The sequence below is a fragment of the Semicossyphus pulcher genome, unplaced genomic scaffold (genome assembly GCF_022749685.1).
Source record: "Semicossyphus pulcher isolate SPU_LCO1_2020_fin unplaced genomic scaffold, fSemPul1.0.p SCAF_9, whole genome shotgun sequence".
NCBI classification, from domain to species: domain Eukaryota; kingdom Metazoa; phylum Chordata; class Actinopteri; order Labriformes; family Labridae; genus Semicossyphus; species Semicossyphus pulcher.
Genome location: NW_027211770.1, coordinates 14,873,547 through 14,896,745, shown reverse-complemented (window position 1 = coordinate 14,896,745; position 23,199 = coordinate 14,873,547). Strand labels below are relative to the sequence as shown.

General features: G+C 41.6%; 1 protein-coding gene across 2 annotated transcripts in view; it reads left to right on the top strand.

The window, feature by feature from the left end:
* Nucleotides 1-23,199, top strand: part of col14a1a (collagen, type XIV, alpha 1a) — a 136,354-nt gene that overhangs the window by 68,801 nt on the left and 44,354 nt on the right. For both annotated transcript variants that reach the window (XM_069655635.1, XM_069655634.1), the window contains 9 exons: nt 1,522-1,596; nt 4,161-4,300; nt 7,259-7,382; nt 16,977-17,120; nt 17,440-17,604; nt 17,828-17,866; nt 18,073-18,211; nt 20,596-20,738; nt 22,077-22,186. In XM_069655635.1, the coding sequence (XP_069511736.1) occupies nt 1,522-1,596; nt 4,161-4,300; nt 7,259-7,382; nt 16,977-17,120; nt 17,440-17,604; nt 17,828-17,866; nt 18,073-18,211; nt 20,596-20,738; nt 22,077-22,186 (1,079 nt within the window). The remainder of the gene's footprint in view (nt 1-1,521; nt 1,597-4,160; nt 4,301-7,258; nt 7,383-16,976; nt 17,121-17,439; nt 17,605-17,827; nt 17,867-18,072; nt 18,212-20,595; nt 20,739-22,076; nt 22,187-23,199) is intronic.

The window sequence follows — 23,199 nt, the reverse complement described above, 5'->3', positions numbered from 1 at the left end:
CCAGTTTCAAGAACTAAGTAACTGTAGCTGGGATCAGTGAATACATGGGGAGTGAATAAACTACACAACTACTGCACGCACGTCAAAGGAAACTTTTTTGTTTTCCAAGCACACATCGGAGACCCACTGAAATCAGCTCCGCGACCCACTTTTGGGTGCCGACCCACCAGTTGAGAACCACGGATTTAAAGGGGCTGCCTTGTTGTAAGAAGCGGCTGTGATTGGTGTGTTGCTGATTAGAAACAATGATTCAGTCAGCATGCTGACAGCTGAATACAGCTGGGCCGTATGACTTCTGTATCCTGCATGAACTAACGCAAAGCTTCATTTGTTATTATCATTATTATAACAATACATTATCGTATTATGATGGTAAACCTGGAAAGTAACTTTTGCTTGTAAAGTAGGTGCAAAATGTAGTTAAATAGAAATAATAGCAATAAAGCTCCTGTTTTTCGCTTGTTATAAAACAGACAGAAAATAAATTCTGATTGTTGTATATGTCCTACAAAAGCAAACCAGACCATCAGCGACAAGATTGATTATTTTTATATAGTAACTTTAATGCCTGAAACGGCTGGCGGGGGTTGGTGTCAGACGAAGCGATTAACTGCAAGCTGCCTTTGTTTACATTTTGCAAGTGTGCAAGTTGCACATAAGCAAAGTACTTCAATTAAGTTGTTACTTCAAACTCTGCACCTGGATACATTGGCAGTGTGTCTGTAACTGTTCAAAAGTACTTTAGTGTAGAGAGACAACAGATACAGGGAGCAGCAGACTCAAATCAAATCAGCAGCTATAATTAGGTTGTCCTTTGACATTAACCAATCCTAAACCCCAGAAACCCAGAAACGACTTTTGCCACACTGTGCCGCCAAACCAAAATCCTCCAACAGCGAGTCCTCCTCCAGGAGCAGCCGCTGATGTTTCAAAGATGATTTACCCGCTGTACTCTGGTTTGACAGAACACACTTCTTTCTGCAGAGTAATTGGCCTGGCACTGAGGCATACCTTAACCTGGGGCTGTTTTGACTCTGAAAAACAGCCTCTGGTCAGACGTACACAAGACGGATGAAAACAGAACTCCTGCTGTCCCCAACTTATAGAAAGAGGGAAGGAAAGAAGTATAGAATACAAGTTGGAAGATAAAGTGTGATTGATGTTACTCAGGAGACGAGAGAAAGATAAACTGAACTAAACACAGCAGCTGGGTTTCTCGTGTACATGTAGGTTGTAAATACAGATTGCACCAGAAATCTTTTCTCTGTTAAGGTCCAAAACTCTGCTGCTGCCGGAGGAAGGAAGAGGATTAGGAAACTTTCAGGTTAATAGAAAAGGGCTACTGCTGTCTCTCACTGTGCCAGCTTATTGACTGTGTGTGTGTGTGTGTGTGTGTGTGTGTGTGGTCGCCAGATAAACCTGATGATGGTGCCACTTGTCACTGCCATCATGATCGATGACCTTGTCTTGTTTCCCTCTGTGTGTATGTTTGTGTCTGTGTGTGGGCGTGTGTGTGTTCAGTGCCAGCACCCACTCAGGCTCCGACTGACCCCCCCACCACAGAGCCGCCCCCCACCCTCCCGCCTGCTAAGGAAGGTGAGCAAGAAGCCTGACATAAAAACACAAACACACTTTTGTTTTTCCAGCTTTGTAATTTTCACAGAGTTCTGATGACTTTTTATAATAACTGTAGTGACCTGACAACAGATATAACAGCTCTTAAAGTGTGTTTCTGTTATCATATAAAGCCAGGCAGGCAAACTTTTCACAATTACTCTTAGTAATAGATACAAGCTTTCATAAACTGTGTCATAAACTGAAAATGTTCAATATTTTATGAGGTGATAATAACACCTTCTGACCACATAACCGATATAATTTTTAAGTGTTTTGTTTGGCACTCATTTGTTACGTTGTATATTTTTAACAGGCAGTTGTAATGTTAAAGTAAAAGTATATGTGTGTGCTGCTGAAAGGGTGGCTAGTCTTTATTGGCAGATGCTTGTTATAAAATGTGGTTATTGATTATAAGATTGTCATCAGGGGCAAAAAAAAGGCTGATTGGGACATTTTTATGTAGGAAAATGTTCTCTATTATTCCATGCTTAAGACAGCCCCGTACATGCCCATGTGAGCCATGCTGCCCCGGCATGATTTTGAAACAGGGATTGAATAATAACGGTATAAAAGTAATGTAACCGCCTAATTTTAGAAGAGTAACTTTTTGTCTTGCTCTATAGTTTTAACACATATCAAAATATCAATAATCTGCAAGGAACTTTTGAGTTTGTGGGGCTGCTTTAACAAAACAAGGGGCGTACATTTAAGGTCAGAGAAAGTAAAGTTGAAGAAATAGTTCTCACTTAGGAAGTCTACATGACATTTGCAATATTCAACAGTCACTTTATTGTCTTAACTATGCACAGGCTACTCTGAGCTGCCGATCTGCTAAAATACAGAAATACTACTCAAATCCTGGTTGATTATCTTATTACCTAAAGCTCAGAAGAGCAAACCTGAAATTAAAGCCTGCACACTGCCTGCCTCCAACATGCAGAGGGACCATGTGATTGACAGGTGACATCCCATAACTCTTTATAACTGCTTTATGTGCATACTGGCTAGTCCACCGAAATATTAAAGTAATAATCTAAAAGGTTTTCATTTAAATAAATGTCTGTTAAGTCTCTATCGCCGAATGATGTAACACAATGATGATTGAGCCTACAGCCCACTGATGAAAGCCTTTGCCTGTGAAGTATTACAGACAGGCTGTCTGTGGCAACTTTCGCTTTGGGTGCCACCAAAGAGAGAAAGTGAGATCTTTGAGATTACCACTTTAATGAAGCTGTAATGTTAACCACAATTTGCCTTTACATAATCAGCTACACCACCTGTAAAAGTCCTTTTCCTCAAGTGTTTATTGAATCACTGACAAAATAAAATATTATAGGAAATCCAAACTTTGATTTTAAAATAAGATACAAATAAGGAACAAAGAGGTTCAAGTTCACAGTCCGACCCTCAGCCTCCTACCCAGACGATCCCCCTCCTCTGTTCCTGTCTGACGGACTCAGGTGAAAGAGCAACACAAACACCACAGACCTGAGCCGACACACCCGCTGAGCCCGTCTGTAAGCATTTCTGTCTAAATTTGTGACCTTTGTCACACCGATTCCTCCGTCCACAATGACATGCAACCTTTAGTCAGGACAGGACCATAATAACAAGAAAGCATAGGTGTCTGTAAGTGTGTTTAAAGGGAAAAGAGACAACAAGAGAAGGAGAAGAAACAAAGTGATGGACAGGATGAGAAGAGGAGGATGAGAAGAGGAGGCAGAGATGAGAGAGAAAATGATGGTGATGAGTAGTGAGAGTTTTGAAGACGGATAATAACAGACAGAGTAAGAAAGCTCTCAGTTATATTATGAAAGCTTTTATTACAATCAGTCACATAAAACCCTGTTATCAAAACATTTTCCAGCTGACCTTTAACGTGACATTTGTGACAAGCAGGAGAGCTCCCCTTATGAAGTTCTGTAATAACTATAGCATTTGTCTCCAGGAAAAAACAGTGACACCAGTAGAGGAGCTTTTTGTAGTATTTTTCCTTCACTGTCTCGTCTCTTTTTGCACGTTTTTGCACCTTGTTTCACAACTCCACAAACAGTAAAGATACAGTTCAGGAATGGGGTTTTAAAATCGTGTTAAAACCGCCACTTTATGGCAGCAAAGATAAGACCACTGGGAGTCTTTGAGGAACCTGAGAAGAATAAAAGAAGGAAAAGTCGCTGCTGGGCCAGGAATATGAATGAGCGTGCAAAAGGAGGGAAAAAACAGTGGATATAACTCATATGTGTGATAAAATCAGTTGAGAAAGTTGGAGAAAGTGCACCTCTTAATCTTACAACCTCTACAGAGTGAGAATTAATCTGAGGAGCCAGCCGTTGCATATTTACCCCTTTGCAGCAGATGTATATTTGCAGTGCTTCTTACTGTGCATATTTACCCAGACTGTGAATATATTAGGCAGCCAGTTAACATTCAAGTTATGCTCTGTCCTCTGCTGACCTTCATTCTGCATGCAATTACTTTTTTAAACGCGCAGACAAAGCGATGTGCTGACTGAATCTATATCTCTCTCCTGTCTGTTCCTGCAGTGTGTAAAGAGGCCAAGGCTGACCTGGCATTCCTGGTCGACGGCTCCTGGTCCATCGGAGACGACAACTTCATGAAGATCACGCGTTTCCTCTACAGCACCATGGGATCGCTGGATCTGATTGGACCGGACGGCACCCAGGTCGGTCACGTGACCACACACCCACACCTAGATCAGGGAGCAACAGTTAATAAGAGAAAGTACAGAGTTGTACTGGCGTGTCTGCACTGTGTAAACCCCTTTCCCCCAGTGCATCATTACATAAGGAAAGATTTCACATATTAAAGTGCAGTCTTGTCCGTGTAGGTCTGAATGGTCCTGCAGTGAGTCCCCATGGAGTGCTGTTAGTAAATTTATTGCTGCTAGTGGTTCTTTGTCTAATCTTAAAGTCTGTGTGTAGAGAGTTTACTGTATTGCCAGTTCATAAATTATCCTAAGTTAACCCAGTGGTTCCCAAACTTCTTCTGCCGGGCCTTCCTTTGGGAGATGAAAATATTTTAAACATGTTTTATTTTAACATGTAGCAATAATTTCAATGACTGGTGTTTGCTTGCTGTGTGCTACATATCTCAAGTCTGGGGCGCAGCTATAAGACTGCCACTCTTAGTTCATTTTTAATGTCCAGCTTTGATCTGTATTTAGTCTTGATTTAGGCAACTGCAGAAAAACTCAGCATGTGGCAAAAGGAAGGAGTGTGGCCAGGGCTCTCCTGCCTAGCAGTGGGTACTCCTTTTTCCACTCCAACCCAAAATGCAGCCACTGTGTTGGACTTAAGCTGCAGCTTCATTGTTGATTTGGAGGTGACATCAATGAACTGTCAAAACCAAGATATGACTTCTTGCCTTTGTTTCAGGTAAGACGTTTGGTGTAGATTCATCGTCAGCCTTACGTTTACCTGGCAGTCCTTTCACAAAAGTGGCCGAGCAGTTCAGAACTGTGTGCATTGTTTTTATTGAGCCTTTCCACACACACCCCCAGGCCCACTCCCCAGTTTGGGAATCACAACAGAAATACACATTTGGCTAAGGCTTTAATTTTTGTTCACTCGCTTTGTAATTTATTCCCTCTGAAAAATGCTCATGGGAAATGGAAATGCATGATTGGGATCTAGACAAAAGTAGCCGCACTGAAAACTATAAAAATCCTGAAATAACACATCACAGTGTGATATTTAGGTAATTATTATTTGTTTATTTTAAAAATACTTTTGTAAAACCCCTGAGATAAAAAATTTCCCCTGTGAATTCTGCTTCTAGTTCTCGTTTTAATGTTTTTACAAACACAGCACAAAGTCAAATTGTTCACATATATCCACAAACAAATCGCCCCCGACGTCTTCTGCTCCAGCCAAGTACTCATCATATGTCATAATGTCATAAACCTTTTTCACCCTCCACTACTCTGCAAAACAGAGAGAGAAAAAAGGCTTCATTTTTTTACATACCTGTCTAAAACTTATTCAGGATGTAATGAAAATATCTATCTATATCCAGTTATCTCTTTTGTCCTACTCTTTTCATTCTCTTTGTTTCCTTTTAGACAGAAGTAGAAATTTTGGACATGACGGACATTTGCCGGAACAATGAAATCTCGAAGAATCTGACTAAACTCTTTGTCCTTTTGACCCACATGGTCTTGGCTCGCTTATTGTTTGAGCCTTTGGTATAAATTGATTCTGAAGCAGAATTTCACCCAATTTTCTCTGCGATGTCCCCTGACGAATCAGCCTGAGCACAGCCTTGTGTCTATAGAACAGTGAGAAGGATTTTTAAACCCGTAGAGAGTCAATCTTTACTTTCTGGAAGCTTTTTTTTTAAGTCTCTGCAAAGTATTCATTTAACTCTGCTCATTTTCACGGTGTTCATGTGCCAGAAAATATTACTTCTCTGGCAGGAACGGTGGTCTAAATCTAGCTGCATTAAAAGCTGGAATAAAGATCGGATGGCTCGAGCATAAAAAGATCACAATCTTGATTCTTTGTTTCAAATCTGCCATGAGCAATACAAGTGAATATTACCATCTCCACTGTGTTCCTAAAGTATGAGGACCATCAGTCGTTTACCAGGCTCTAAAAGCAGCTCTCTATTGTCACTGTGAACTAATTTCTTTGCTTCTTGCCTCCATGACCCCCCCACTGTGTCAGCAGAGCTCAACTGGTTCATTTGTCACACCGCAGAGCTGCTTGCTAAACCTTTTTCTTTCATTTGTGTACTGTCTGCTGTTAAGCAGCTTGCTACCCTCACTGTGCCCCATAACCCTCTGGCAGTCGTAGGATACCAAGAGCAGAGCGCTGGCTGTAATGTGAGAGAGTTGGCTGTACGATAAAAAGAGAGTTGGCTGGTGAACGTGGGCCGCCCCGAGCCAACAACAGCACCATTAACAGTCTGGAGGTAATGATAGTTGTTCGCCTCTCTTAGAGTTAGACAATTAGATTGATTACAGCTCTGATTTGGGAGTTGGGTTGTATATTGCAGTGAATTTTCACCTCGACACTTGCAGAAAATAAGGCTGTTATATTACTTTTACTTCTTGGGCTCACTGTGGAAATCATTCAGACCACCGACACTGACCAGGCGAAAAAGGGTGAACTCTGTGACCCGTTACTGTTTTCACCGATTAAACTAAACCATTAAAATGCCACATTTAGCCCCTTGTGTGTCATGTACATTATAATTTGGGGCTTTTTGAGCACATCAAGTCTCATATAACTCCAGTGTTTTCTTTGGTTTACAAAGGCAGCAACTGTTTGACACTGTCGTTGCTGTTCAGAATAAATGCAGAAAGTGATGATGAGGGAAGTTTCAGGTTTTTGGACCCAGAAACACAGACATATGGCTTCATTACACTCGCATAACATCGATTTTGCTGCTCTGCACGAACACAGTGGTTTCAGTGGTTTCGTGAGTGACATCTGTGTGAGCAGATGATGACAGCAGTTTCCTTCTTGTGTAAGCTTTTACTTTTAAGGCGTCTTTGCAACGCCAGGGGTCCAGAGGATCGGAGTTTAACTTCCTATTATTTTATTTGACATTTGATTTGAACTAACTTCACTTATCTTTTTCTGTCTGTCTGCCTGCCTGCCTGTCTGTCTCTCTGCAGGTGGCCATTGCTCAGTTCAGTGACGACGCTCGAACCGAATTCCAGCTGAGTTCCCATGGCAACAAGGAAGAGCTACTGGAAGCTATTCAGAGGATCAGATACAAAGGCGGAAACACCAAAACAGGTCAGAGCGGTACATTAGCGGGATAAATGTGGAAAAAGTTTGTGCAGTAGAGAAAGAGAGGTCAGTTTTATACCTGCTGACAAAACGCTCTCATCTCAAGGACAATTATTTGCAGCTCCTAAGCTTTTGATCCTGTCAGTCTAGAGAGAGGGTTTGTCTCTTTGTCGTGGAATTGAAAGTTCTTTAAAGTTCTTTTTGGCTTCACATTTAAAGTTTGTTCTTAACCTCTGAAGCAGAAAAACACACCACAGCGTTCATTAGCAGCTGATCTGGAGCTTTCGGTTGTTCTGTTTATGACTACCGGGCAAACTCTGTTATTTGAGGAAAGTTGTTTGATAAACTCAAAACAGAACAGAGCAGCTACCAACATACCCTATGGTGAGAGTGTTCTTTTTCAGCTGCAGCCTCCAAGTTCAACATGAACTTTAAACCTCAACTCATCAAAAGCCCATCCTGATAATCAGATGTGAAGGAAGCATGTTGTGTAAGTTGGACAAACGTTTCAGGACTTTTCTTGAAACGCTCACACACTGCAGAGAGGAAAGACTCGAACGTAGGGTTAGCAGTGTGAGGTTAATGTGGTCTGCAGTTTGTGCTGGTCGTTTGGAGGACTTTAACTCTCATAAAGTGTGGGCCACGGCTCAGTGTCTGTTAGAGTTATTGTGTCCTTGAGCTTCACTATGAGTCCCAGGGCTCACTCACCCATCATCTTCCTACTTATCTCTGCCTCCCCCTTCTTAACTCCTCTTCTCCTCTTTTTCATCTTAAGTCTTCTCTGCGAATAGAGACACACACAGAGTGATAAAACACTGCATGTATGCACCATGTTGGATTTAAAGGGAGGAAGCTGGAGTAATCAGCAACCATACAAAGCACAGGACAGTCCTACCAGAGTCCTGGGTTCGAGTCCACACTTTGGTTAAGTTTCAAGCTAAATGGGAGCCGGTATGGCTTTACGGTAAATTGCATTCCCCCCTTTTGCTCTCCACACCTGCATACGCTGCAGCCTGCTGATACATGATTGGTCAATACTACTCGGACTACAAATGCACTACAAATGGAAACTAAAAGACTTCCGACACCAAAATCCGGTCCTGCTTGTACAAAAACAGAGATTAAGATAAATGTGCTGATAGGCAATAAAAGGAAAGATCATGGTGTCAGTTAAACTTTAATAAAAGCCTCATGCCTAGAGACACTGCTGACTGTTCTGTATTAAAAACAACATACAAAATGTTAAAATATTCACTACGAGTCGATGGTGTATTGTAAGGCAACCTATTTTGGTGAAAACAAATGAATAAGTCTTCAGTAAACATGATGTGGATACATTTAATATTAACGTTTCATGACTTGCTGGGTACTTTAATTAACAACTTTTCTTCATTATGCTCAGAGAAAATGTAATTTGGTTATCATTATTTTTTCTCCAAAAACTATTTGCTGTTGCATATTAGTTGTAACTGCTGGTAATTTCTTCTATCACTTTCTTTTTCTGTCCTCCTTTCTTCTTACTCATTGTTTCCTCCTCTCTCCTCTTCCTTTTTCCCAGCTCTCTTCCTCATCTTTCCTGAACTGCTTCTTGTCTCTTTCTTTCTTTGTACATTTGTCCTGTAGCCCCAACACACCTCCATCTACTGTACTATGTTATGGTTTAACAGGTGGAGGTCGGTGGTGATATAGCTGACAGGGCAGAGTGTGTGTGTGTGTGTGTGTGTGTGTGTGTGTGTGTGTGTGTGTGTGTGTGTTAGAGGTCTTCATGGGTCCAAAATTTCGTGCCCGAATCCTAATTGCAATCCCGAATTGCAAGTTAAAATACACACACAGACATACACAGCACCTTAATCATGAACACTTTCTATTCACAGCCGGGTCTTCCCCGATCCATTCGGGTATTACACATAATGAACAGACCTGGAACAGAGGATTATAGAACAAAGCCCGACCCGGACCCGTTTGACCACGTAATACGTGGACCTTAACTGTCCAGGTCCCGGGTCGGGTCCCGGGTCCTCAGGTTCCGGTAGACCTGTGAAGACCTCTAGTGTGTGTGTGTGTGTGTGCGCGTGTGCATGTGCGTGTGCGTGTGCGTGTGCGTGCTTGGTCTAAAGCAGAACAGAAAAATAAACTATGAAATTTCATCTTCAACACACGTCGAGAAAGAGGAGGGCAACCAGCCTCACACGGTTTGGTTAATGCTCACAGATATTTCTCCGTCTCTTCCCCTATCTCTTTGTCACTGTCTCTCTCTCTCTCTCACACACACACACACACACTGTACGGTGTGCATGTACACCTCAGCGTAGAATTAATCTTCTTCAGTAGCTTAGACATAATGCCTTTTCTTCAGGCTGATGCTACTTCCACCAGAGAAACCCACACAGCTTATTGTACCTGCTTATTCTCGGATTATATTTCACTTTATATGATAGTTCCTTTATTTTACATTTTTATTATTATTATTATAAATAATATAATACATATTGTTTATTTATGTATAAGTCACTGATACCTCAGGCAGAAGTGAACATTATTACCTCTGCAGAGAAGGTTATATTTCCAGCACAGTTTGTTCTTCTATTTGTTTGTTGGTTGGCAGGAAAAATACCTTTTTGTTTTCCGTGTAAATCTGAGGAAAGGTGGATGTGACTCACACACAGTTGTCTCCTAGTGAACATGCAGCTTTTGAAAACGAGCAGCCATGTTTGTGATGTTCAGTGTAAGCATTTGATATTTGTAGATATTGTATGTACATGGTAACAAAGTGTCTTCTGTTATTCATAAATGTTAGTAAGTGTGCAAAGTTACATAGCAAAAAGTACAACTGAGGAGATGACGCTTCAGCTAAGCACGACCATATTTCACACTAATCGGGAATATATATAGACATGCTGTATGTTTTGGTAGAATGCTTTGGCCGAGGTCTGCGCTCCCAAAGTGTCCGTCTAGTTTTCTCTCAGTTTTAAAAGGCTTTTTTTCATTCTTTACTATGGATATGTGCCTGTCCTCTGTGTAGCATGATGCTAATATGTTACTTCTTACATTTAAACACACATAAACTGAGCTGTCTGGAGGCTGTGCCTTAACCTCCGTGCTTACATTTTACTCCTCTGGTCCATTAACAGATGGATCAATAGTTTGTGTGGCTGTCAGGACTGAGGCTTGCATTACAACCCTTAAATACTTTTAACTCTCCAAACCAAAACTATTCCCCTTTTTCATAATCAAACCCCATCTTCTCCTCAGAGACCCCATTAGGGCCCCACACTGTGTCTAAATCCCCCACAGCCTGCAGAGAAACGACTGCAGCTCTTTAACCTTCAGCCTCTGGCAGACACATCTGTGTGGATACAACTGTTAGCCAACACAAAGCTCCGCAGCTTTAATGGATTTTTTATGTTTTTACTGTAAGTCGCTTACTTACTTTATATCCTTTGTCCTACAGCCATGGGGTCGAACTCATTGAAAATGCATTTTAAAGTGTGCTTAAGACTAAGCATACATCCAGAGTGACGTTACAAAGCCTTTATCAGCTCCAGAGAGGATTTTTCTTTACTTTCTTTGTTTCTTAAACGCACTCATCGATTTCAGAGAAATGATGTTGAAATCTGCTTATTTGAGGAGCTATTCCTGCATCGCTACTGCTTACCTTCTCACATCTGCCCACTGACCCTCCAGAGCTGCTGCTGAAGCTGTGGGGGATGAGTGCTTCGATGGCTTATAGTCATAAGCCTTTTCTCTCTGCCCCTTTTTTTATAAATGTAAATGCTGCTGCAATCTTTAAGGCGAGTGTGTGAGGGGAGAGCGTGCTGAGGAGTCGGGGTGCTGAAGCTGACATGCTGGGATTTGGCTTTTCACTATGCATTTATTCATTAAGGTATTAGTGAGCCTCTGACTGGCCTGGTGAGTGATTGATTTAATGTAGCTGCAGCTGTGATAGTCTTAACTCCTGTACACTGTACTGTGTACATACTGTACATTTCTTTGAGATTGATTGTCCTGGTGTAGATGAGTAAGTGGGCTAATCCCTGACTCTGCTTGCACTTTATATTCAGATTGAGGAAGTGTGTGTGTGTGTGCGCGCCTACCTGAGCACACTCTGTCAAGTTATTTTTTATCACATATGTCTCGCACTGATTGTCACACATGTTCCATTATCAGTCCTGACCATGAAAAAATCGTCACTTTTTCATAGTGGTAAGGAAAAGGAAAAACAATGTTAACAACTCATCCTTCACTCGGGGGCGTGTACTAATTTTGCATCCAATTAAATGCTCTTTAAATTTTTTATGTCCCTCCCCCTGTCACACAGGCCTTTAAGCCAGCTCACAGTTTTTAGGATTGTCACTTTGTTTTGGTCTGAATGTTTCACACTCAGAGGCTATTGGCTTGCGTTAACGTAAATCATCGTCCACAACAAGTCCCTCCCTGGCTCTGCGCTTTTAGGAAACTACACTTTTAGGAAATAGCACTCTGCTATCTTGTTTAATGAGAACTTCAATTGTACAGCAATTTGCACGCTTTCGATCAGTCAAGATGTTATTGGCCTATTACTATATTTTTATTTTAGCTGCCAGTCTGACTTCATTAACCTTTGTAATGTAGTGTTTGAAGACCCTCTCTAAATTGACATTGTTTATGAGTCTTAAGTTCAGTTATGAATCTATGTATGAACTGTATATGAGTTTCATTCAAATTAACACCAAGTAAAAACCCGTTCAAAATCTAATGTACATCTTTAGTGGTGCATTTAATTATGCACATTTCGAAAAATGAATCTTATCTGAACAGGATTTTATAGCACTCAGTGTTCATAACGACCCAGAGATAGTTTTACAATCTCTTCTAAATCATACAGATTTCACCTGCAGCCGCAGACGAGAAAAAGTCTCCTATATTTCATTTCATTACAGCGATGCTAAAACAGGAAACATGATTTCCACTAGTTTTGTTTTCTCTTGTTGTTTACCTTCTAAAGTGACAGCATGAACACAGTTAAGCTGCCAGACAGGAAACCAAATCCAATCTGACATGGACAACTTCACACACACACAGTGATGGACGTCTGATTGATGACAGGATTTTGAACCCAAGATCCACTGGCATGTTTCTGTGTTGTGTTTTTGTCATACCTGCCCTTCCCCCTCTGACCCCACTCCTTCTCCCCGCTCTTCCTTTGCCCTCCTACCTGCCCTCCTCTTTCTAATCCCCCCTCTCCCCTGCTCCTGCCCTGTGTCTCACTTCATGCCTGGCTTGCGGCTGTAATTTCAGTCTCGCCCAGCGTGATCAGCAGACAGTCTAGAAACAGATGTATCGCTGGCAGATATCTGACAACACAACAATTTACAGGCCGAGCGCTCCGTCGTTTGTCATCACTGACAGCTGAGTGAAAAAACAACAGGAGGAGGATTTGGGGATGTGGTCTGATGGTTTTGGCTTAGTTTGAAATTGGGAGTCAGAGACACTATACACACACACCGATCAGCCATAACATTATGACCACCTGCCAAATATCGTTCAAGTGCCCCTTTTGCCGACAAAACAGCCTTGACCCATCGAGGCATGGACTCCACTAAACCTCTGAAGGCGTGCTGAGGTATCTGGCACCAAGACATTAGCAGCAGATCCTTTAAGTCCTGTGAGTTGCGAAGTGGGACCTCCATGGTTTGGACTTGTTTGTTCAGCACATCCCACAGATGCTCGATTGGATTGAGATCTGGAGGCCAAGTCAACACCTTGAACTCATTGTTTTCCTGAAACCATTCCTGAGTGTGACAGGGCGCATTATCTGAAATTAACTTTTTTCACTGCCTGCCACTGTGGTAGGCAAGTAATTTGTTTTGTCTGCCACTTTTAAAATCTACACGCTAATTGAAAGAAAAAATCGTTTCATGTTAATAATGTTTTCATTTAATATTTGATATCATTGCACAAGAAAAATTACATGTTAAGTTATTAGCCTACAGTGTGATGATAATGCATTGAAGCACTGTATGCTCAACACAAATTCTGAAGGAATCATTAAGACATTTTAATTTAAATTCTGCTTATTAATTCCTAAACAAATTTCACTCAGTTTAAAGTTTTTAAAACGGGACAAACTGACGAGAGTGAGATACGGCGGCAATAATCATGCAGCGCACCGAGGACACCGATCTGTGTGTGTCTCTCATTTCCTGTACCTGACTCAATAACGTTGCCATCTTTCCCGTATTTCCGGGGCTCAACCTTTGGAAAGGATGAACTACATCTCCACACTGTGAATGAGATGAGCTGGAGGTGATCCACGTGTAGTTTACGCGCACAGGCAGGCTACTATAAAGTATGAACTCCACCCCCGCATTTGGCGGCTGGCGAGTGCTAATTTCAGACCCTGATCCTGCTGAAAGAGGCCACTGCCATTAAGGAACATTATTTCCATGAACAGGTGTACTTGGTCTGCAACATGTTTAGGTAGGTGGTATCAGGTGGTGTCAAAGTAACATCCACATGAATGGCAGGACCCGAGGTTTCCCAGCAGAACATTGCACAAAGCATCACACTGCCTCCGCCAGCTTGCCTCCTTCCCATAGTGCATCCTGGTGCCATGTCTTCTCCAGTGTTCATAATGCTATGGCTGATCGGTGTTTATTATAGCCATGTACACCACACTCTGTCAACATGCTCATTAGGTGTTGGTCAATTTAAAGGGTCATTTGCTGCTTCATCTTGTATTGTTTTTATTGAAAAGTTCCCTGCTGCTCGTCACCTCTCTTAATAACTCTTGAAAACAAAAGTGAAGTGAGGGGAGAAAGTGGAAAAGGTCAGAGGAAGTTGAGAGGATTAATGGCAGTGATTGTCCATTTAATTATGGAAAGGTCAGCTGGAGATGAATAGATGAGCTGCATGAAGTCTAAATGCTAATCATGATGGAGAGTATGCAAAATTGGCATTAAATAGAAATGACCGAGCTAAGTGTGGTGATAATCAGGGGACTGTGTGCACAAATCAAGTTTATTTGCACACACATTGCTGCTTATACAGAGCATAGGGGAAGTGTTTAACAGTTGACACTGCAAGTCACTGTTCCTCTTGTTTAAATGACTAAACTTTGTACTTTTAGCTCTGGGCAATAATAATCCTCATCCGTCCTCTGTTCAGAGTTCGTGTTTCAACAACTGTCAAGTTCACTTCACTTGTCAGCTGGAGAGAGACAGAGAGAGCTGTCTGGAGGCAAATACATCGATTGATACATAATGAAAATACATTATAATGAATCATAAGGCTTTGTATTTCACTTGCTAATGAAATTAATTTTACTTTACAAAACTTTTAGTAATTTTCAGAGGAGGTTGAAACACCTTGATGCATAAGGCATCATTAAATTCCCTGACGTGCGGACTGAACCCACCTTGGCTGCTCTGTGGTGGGCGGGCTTTGAAACCTTTTTAAAGCTGTCTAGACAGATTTTATTGACTGATTATATCCATTAGCAGATGACCTGCAGTCTGTCAAAAGTTCAGCTAATTTTAAAGTTTTGACAGACTGGATTGTGACATTTCCATCTCAGTTCCATCTTCTAGCGTCCAGGTGACACAGAAATACATCAGATTACATACATTTTAAAGCTCATGGAAACTCATCCTGAGTCTGGTTTCAGGAGCTGTTGGGTCACTATTGTAATGTAATGATTATGAGCTCAAAATGTATTTTATTAATGTCTGTGGAATTATGAAGAATACTGTTTTTTAGGGATGCACAATATTGGATTTTTTGCCGATATCCGATATGCCGATATTTTACAACTCATTTAGCCGATTACCGATACCGATATTTTTTCCCCGCACACCTAATTGCAGAGATCATCAACTCTCTTCTGTATTGGAATTAGCGTACAGTATAATGGTGATACTCTTATCACATTTGTTACAACGGTCGGCGTGACGGGTCTTGAGATGGTTAATCAAGTTTGTAGTGTTGAAAGACTTTGCCTTGGCTCCTCCTCGCATCACCGAAGCTGAGCAGTCATTGCAAATGGCAGTTTTACTATCTATTTCGGACACTTTGAAAAACTTCCACACCACGGACATTTTGGCTTCTAACTCTCTCGTGCTGCAGGAAGACTCACGTGACGTCATCAGGCTACGCCGCGCAGGTCTTCTTCGCGCCGGGGACATTGCGCCGAGGTCGGGCATTTCATCAAGTATGCAGCAGCCCATTATTTTATTGGTTAATTATATCGGCAGATATGTGTTGGCTGATATCCGATAGTTCATTTTTAAGCCAATATCGGCCGATACCGATAACTGGCGATAATATCGTGCATCCCTACTGTTTTTTGTTAATTAGTAAGTACATTAAAAGTGTAGCAAAGGTCATAAGCATTCACATCAGTGCTAGAAATAGGGAAGAGGAGTTCTCAGTGTATGAGGATATCGGTGCTTCCAATAAGTTTAGTTTGCCACACATTTATTCTTCTAACCAAAGTGGTCCTTATTCTTCACCAATGAATCCTCAAATAAGAAGAAAGTGTTTAGAGTGGTGTGGAGAGGGTCTTACAAGCATCATGAAAGTGGTTTGCATTATTGGGCTTTTTAAAATGAAATATGCCGGAAGCTGATTTAAGTTAGATAATCTCAGTAAACATATCAGCAGCGTTTGTTTCCTCAGAGTTGTTGTCACATTAGTAGCAAATGTTTATAAAGCCAGATGTGGTAGGTAAAGGTTCTGCTGTATGGGGAAGCTCAAAAAGTAACCAAAGCAGAAATAGGAATAAATAATAATTATAATAATAAACAACATGCACAAACATTAAAGGGGGGGTATTATGCTAATTTCAAGCTTCACTCTGTGATACCTGTGGAGTAGCTTAGCATAATTTACAGTTAAAAAATTTTCTCATACTGGTGCTCTTTGCAGGCCCTCATACAGCCTCTGCCTGAAACGACTCAGTCAGCTCTGTCCCTTTAAGAAACCCCGCCCCTACAGGCCTACTTTCTTCTGATTGGCCTGCTCTCTGAAGCCTGCTGAAGCTGCTTGCAGAACAAACTGTGGGAAACCTGGTGTTCACTGCAGACTGAGCTGAGAAGCCTGGGGATTACTCCAACATACTTTTACCTACAGATTTGAAACTTCACCCACGTTTAGTCTGGACATCCAACATTGTATGGAATGTGAAACAGCATAATACCCCCTCTTTAAGTGAAATCAACAGTGTGAAATATTATATACAGAAAGGAGGATGTTTGGGTTGTGGAGGGAGCTACATCAGAAAATAACTTTGGCATGAGCGTAATGGTCTGACTAACAGTAATAAGTGTGAGATTTAAATGTCCCTGCTGCCCACCCGTATGAATATGATTGGAAATACTTTCCACACAGCTGTACATATTGTTTTATTATAAACATCTGATGCAATAAGACATTTTAAGCCTTAATGTGGTGCTTTTCTCTACTAGCTCTTTGCTTCATTCGTGCAAACTAATATTGACAATAAAGCCCACATGTTGACAGACCATGTAGGTAGAAATTAACGCAATATACAAAACACTGTGTGTTAAATGAGTTGGCATATTGGGTTGTTAAATCGAGGTATTTCTTTTTGTCTCACGTCAGGTCGGGCCATCAAACATGTGAAGGAGACTATTTTCACTGCAGAGGCCGGAGCTAGACGAGGCGTTCCTAAAGTCCTGGTAGTTCTCACTGATGGACGTTCACAAGATGATGTCAACAAAGTGTCCAAGGAGATGCAGATGGATGGTTTGTATTTAAGGACCAAACATGGACACTTAAGTAGTTTTTTTTAATGTTCTGAATACCTTAGTTAATTGAGCCTAGATGTATATTAATTGCAATGGATAATAAGCTGTGTGTGTTGATACAGTGCAGGCTAGCTCGGGGACATATCCTCATTTCCCCTTCCCATTCTTAGATGCTTTTTGTACTGCACGTCACATGTTAGACTCTTCAGCTATTGATGTGAAACCCATAACTCCAACAAGGTGTTATATTACTCTACTTAATCCTCTCCATTGACTTTGAACCTGAAATGAGTTCTCTTGTATAATTTAATTCTCAGGCTACATCATCTTTGCCATCGGATTTGCGGACGCCGACTACGGAGAGCTGGTGAATATTGCCAGTAAGCCGAGTGACAGACACGTCTTCTTTGTGGACGATTTGGATGCTGTGAAGAAAATAGAAGAGCAGCTCATTACCTTTGTCTGTGAGGCCGCCACTGCCAGTGAGTAACACCACTTCATGATTCAATGAAAGAGACCAGGAGGGAAGTCAGAGAGGGATATGACGTGGGCAAGGTGAATAAAGAAGGAGATGAAAAAAGGACCCCTGTTAGTGTCGAGACAGTTGGACTGACCGAAGTAAAAAGGGAAAGAAATGTGATTTGTTTAAAGGTTAAGAACTTAGAATAAGAAGGATGAACTAACAGCCTCCTTTCTGTCTTTCAGCTTGTCCGTCTGTTTTGATGAGTGGAAACACAATGGCAGGTAAGAGGTGCAAATGGCAGGAAGAATACACGTTACATTGTCAAACACTGTGTCAAACCAGGAGAGAAAGCTAATGATGATGACAATAATAACATAATAACTGTGCATGCTGTGGTGGCAGTAATTATTGTGATTACAGTGATCACATGGAGGAGGAGATGCGTGTTGTGCTGATGATTAAGGTAATGATCATTTGTCCCTCGCAGGCTTCCGTATGATGGAGAAGTTTGGCCTGGTGGAGAAGGAGTACAGCACCATACCTGGAGTTTCTCTGGAGCCCGGTTCATTCAACAGCTTCCCCTGTTACAGGCTCCACCGAGACGCCCTGGTGTCACAGCCCACCAAGTGAGTACATGTCCACACATTGAAGGGGAGACATCCCAACACAATTTACAATATATATTTTTAAACTACCTCTGTTTATGAAAGCCTTGTGTTTAAAAAGCGTTTCAGTTGGCATGGAAAAGGAATAGTGCTTTATAGCTGTCATCTGATAATGAGTCGGATTTGCTGGGATTACTGTGCTTGATTAAACCTCCTGCTCCTCAGACTCACTTGTGTTGTGTTCTGTTGGAGCCAAACACACGATTCAGCTGTTCAAATGAACGTATTTTCCTTTTTCCTGTTGGAAACAAGTCATAATTGCAACCTGTTAACCAGGGTTAGCACTAATCCTTGCCTGAAAGCATCAGCATGAACACAGATCAGCCTGTGCTCTGTGATCGGCTTTATTGGCAGAAGAATTAAGTCACAGTTGGTCTATATTAGTAGACAGAGTTTGATGGGGCAGTTTGTTTAATGACAGTTTTATTCATTAAAGTGTCAAAAATCAAGATTTTTTTAGTTTTACAAGAGTAAAGAGACTTTGTTATACTTGCTATTTAATGATTGATCCTTGCCTTGAAGGAGCAATTGCCCCGGGAAAAAGCCGCTGTCAGTCAAAGCTGGTGTTCTCTGTAATCGATACAGTAGACGCAATAATATTTGAAATTGACGCCATAGCCGTGTAGAAAATTGTACAAACAGCTCGTGGTTTCGCCGATTCTACATTCCTACAACACCCAGCGTGCATTGCGCCCCTCCCTCTGAAAGGAACGGCCCAGTGAGAGAAGCTGGAGTGAAATACTTTACATTTCGTTTCGCTGCAGGCAACGGCTCAGAGCGGTACAAAATCCGCAATACGACGAGAATTTACCGGTGGATCGCCTAAAAAATCTTCAGGTCTGCAGTTTACATCTCAAACCTGACGATTTTTTGATGACATCAGAGGCGGGCGTCCTAGATTGAGGAAGTGTAGTTTAGCGAGCTCCCTGGCCTCCGCCAGGTTTTCCAGGGCCCGTTATAGAAGTGGATAGCGTCCTCCAAAGGTGTAGAGCAAAATAGTATTTTTTTTATTACCATAACGGCATTAGCTCCCCATGATAGCATGATAGGACTGAGGTTGAAAATCGGCGAACTGGCCCATAGAGTGAAGAATTTGAGACCGTCAGTGTTAAAGCAATATTAAGGCAAGACTTTGATACAAATGTATCAGAGGAAGTTATGTGATTACCCTGTATGTGCCCTTTAGGTGGGTCATTTTTAAATTATATTGTTTTTGCAGAAAGTCTCTGGGTGCATTCTTTTTAACTTATAATTGACTTTCTGCAAAGAAAAGAAATTTGCTGAAATAACTGAGCTTAAGCAGAGCCCATTAATCCCTTTAACCAATTAAAAACACACAAAGTAATTTGAAAATTTCAGATCATTTTCTTTTTATGCCCAAAGGCTAAATTACAAAACGTTTTTCAAAATAAACTCTCCTGTGTCAGTGTGAAGGTTGTCATAGCTTGTAACCAACAACTGTTAGAGTTGTCCTACAGTTTCCAATGGAACAGTCTCTCTCTGTCTGTCTCTCTCTCTGTCTGCAACCTGTTTCTTTATATCAACCACCCCCAAATGTAAACTCAGGTTGAGTTATTGTGTGCTCTCCACATATGGATAAACACTGTAAACCTACTGTAAATCTAATCTAATCTCTTTAAATTCCATTTTAGTTTTCACAGCTCACGAGGCACTTTTAAGGACCCTTTATAGAGTCTAGTTTTATTAAACCGTTCCTTACTGGTAAGTCGTACAGTTTAAAAGAGAATAGGAGTTAAGCTCATCTGGGAAGGTTTCACTTTGTGCTTTTTAAGTGGGTTTCAAATTGTCGATTTAGACCCTGACACCTACTTATTAACAAGACTTTACAGTACTGTGACATGCTGGAAATAAAACAACTCTGAGATGCTGAAGGTGCAGCTTATAAACATTAATGTTAGCACGACACCACAGGGAAATGTTCAAGTGTAAAACCCATGCAGCATTTAACAATGGCTTCAAATGTGCTCCTGTAATGTCTTTCTGGCTCTTTAAGTTGTCATTTTTGGAGCTTTTTCTTGGTTTTTACTTCAGCTTCCTGCTTTGTGATCATTCCGTTTCTGAAAAGTGACGTTGATGAGCGCCCTGAGAAGTTGAAGCTAAGATAATTTGAACGTGAAGTGCTCGAGGGCAGCTGCACAAAAATGACTCGGCTCTGTGATCAAAAAGAGGCTGGCACTCAAAGACAGTCTGAGGCAGCTGAAAGCACTCTAAACACATTTCCAGCAGCTGAGGAGAGACATTGGCAGTTTGAAAAACACACCTAGTGGATCCACGCCTTTAGGGAACAGCTAAGCTCACTGTCTGTGTGTTTGTGTGTGCGCTAGGTACCTTCACCCTGAAGGTTTACCCTCTGACTACACCATTTCTATGATGCTCCGCCTACTTCCTGAGACCCCGCAGGAACCTTTTGCATTGTGGGAAATTCTGGACAAGGACAACGAGCCGTTAGTGGGACTGATCCTGGACAGTAAGTTTGGATTGCTCCTGTTTTTTATTTTTTGTCATTTCTCACCTGCATCAAAACACATCACAATTTGACAAGTGCGAACACAAACAGCAGATGTTTTCTTCTGCTTCTAAAGTCCCAATGTGTCCCAAAAAAAACCTGAGAGTGCATCTTGCAGCATCTTTAAAAGAGAGGCAGGAGAGAGTAGCTGGGGCTACATTTTTGATCTAATAAAATGGGCCTTTAAAAGAGGGGTTATTATGCTGTTTAACATTTAGCTCAGTCTGCAGGCGGCTGTGAACGCCAGGTTTCACACAGTTTTTGTGACGCCACAAAGTGCAGCCTCAGCAGACTTCGGAGAGCTAGCCAATCAGAAGAAAGTGGGCTTGTAGGGGCGGGGCTTCTTAAAGGGACGGCGCTGACTGAGTCGTTTCGGGCAGAGGCCGAAAACTGAACTGTAAATTATGCTAAGCTACTCCACAGGTATCACAGAGTGAAACATGAAGCTTGAAATTAGCATAATACCCCCTTTAATAGTTTTCATCTTTACTTGCAGCCTCAGTCATTAATAAAATCCAGACGTACCTGAGCTCCTCTGTTTGTGGACACATCACACACCATTAATCTGGGAAAGTACCATGACCTCATAGAAGTGCTGATCCTCAAATGCTTTAGTTTGTAACAGGAGACCTCAGTAGGATATATAGCCAAAGCAGATGGGTGGATAATGGTGATGGTGTCAGACCATGTCACAGAAACGATGCACACTAGGTGAACCCACCCTGAGCATGAGAGGTGTTTTTACACCGCTGACATGGAGGAGACCCCTGACCTGTTGCACAGATTAAATTACCCACTGGCCTGGGTGATCTTGGACCTCCCATGAGAAGCTGGAGGAAATTACAGGGGGGACTTTCTGTTGTTAAATTGGGCTGAAATTTCATAAAACAAAGCAAAGATGTTGTATGTTGATGGTGACATAGTTCCGTGACATGTCCTTCATCAACTTGACTTAAGGTTTCAGTATTTCACCATCCTATATACTTTTTGCGTGCCTTCATGCATTTTTGGTGGGAATCCTATTTTGCCTCACAGCAATGATCATGTGACAATCTCAGAGCTTAGATTTCATTGACATGGTACAAACACATAGTTCTTTTTGTCACATGAAACATAATATTTTCAGAATAAAGGGGAGAGCATTATAGTCCTCCCCTCTGTGCTTGGTAAAAACTTTTCCTCTAGGACCTTGATATGATTCACAAAAGACTCAGGGCACAGAGACAATAGTGTCTACAAGCTAAGTTTCTCCTTAATGTGAACATCAAACTCTTCTATCCTCCCTCTGCCCCCCCGCAGACTCTGGAAAGACCTTGACGTTCTTCAACAACGACTACAAAGGAGACTTCCAGACCGTCACCTTTGATGGAACTGAAGTCAAAAAGATCTTTCATGGCAGCTTCCACAAGGTGAGACTTTAAAATATGTGTGCTTAGAAAATTACATTAGGTGGCTGTGTTGGTGTGCTCGCTTATAATAAGAGGTAAGAGGTAAGAGGTTTTGAGCTGCTGGTCAGAATATGTTAGGAGTATTAAAGAAACCAAAATGCAGTTTTATGTGTTCAGTTTGTTCCACTTGGCTGTGGGAAGTTAAACCACTTGGTTCAAACTGATACACCATCATTACAATTTTTAGGCAGTAGTTTTTTAGCTGAATGTCCAGATCTGTTTATTGAACCTCTGCAGAGCACAAAGGGAGAGAGGGAGCAGGAAGAAACAAAACTCAGGCAGACAGTATTGTGGTGTTTTTTGAAGCTGTGGAGCCTGTGTGGTTTTTCCAGTGGCTCTTGGGCTGTTTTTTTTTCTCTTGACCTGTCAACACCGCTGTGAGTGTGTGTGCAGGTGTTGATAGTCCTCCTCTCTTCTCTCTCTCTTCCTCCTACTCTCAACTGCTTTTCCATTTCATTTTATGTTTTAAACTAGTGGAGTGTACGGAGTGGGAGTGAAACTGCAGATTTCATCACCTTTTAAAGACCTCTCTGTGGTCTCCCGTGATGAAGTTGTTTTGGACTTTTGTCATCAAATTTGACATTATGTACAGTGTGTAAAAAATGAATTAATTATCCCCCATTTTGCCAAACTTAAAAGCAATGCCACATAAGTTACAGCATCTCAAACACACTGTACAAGCATCATTATTAAAGGGCCAGTTCGCCGATTTTCAACCTCAGTCCTATCATGCTGTTATGGGGAGCAAATGCCATTATGGTAGGAAAAAATGCAATTTTGCTCTGTGCCTTTGGAGGACGCTATCCGCTTCTCCAATGGGCCCTGGAAAGACAGACAAGGTAAAACATGCCATCAGGCGGAGGCCAGGAAGCTCGCTAAACTACACTTCCTCAATCTAGGACGCCCGCCTCTGATGTCATGTCTCAAAATGGTCAGGTTTGAAATGTAGACTGCAGACCTGAAGATTTTTTATA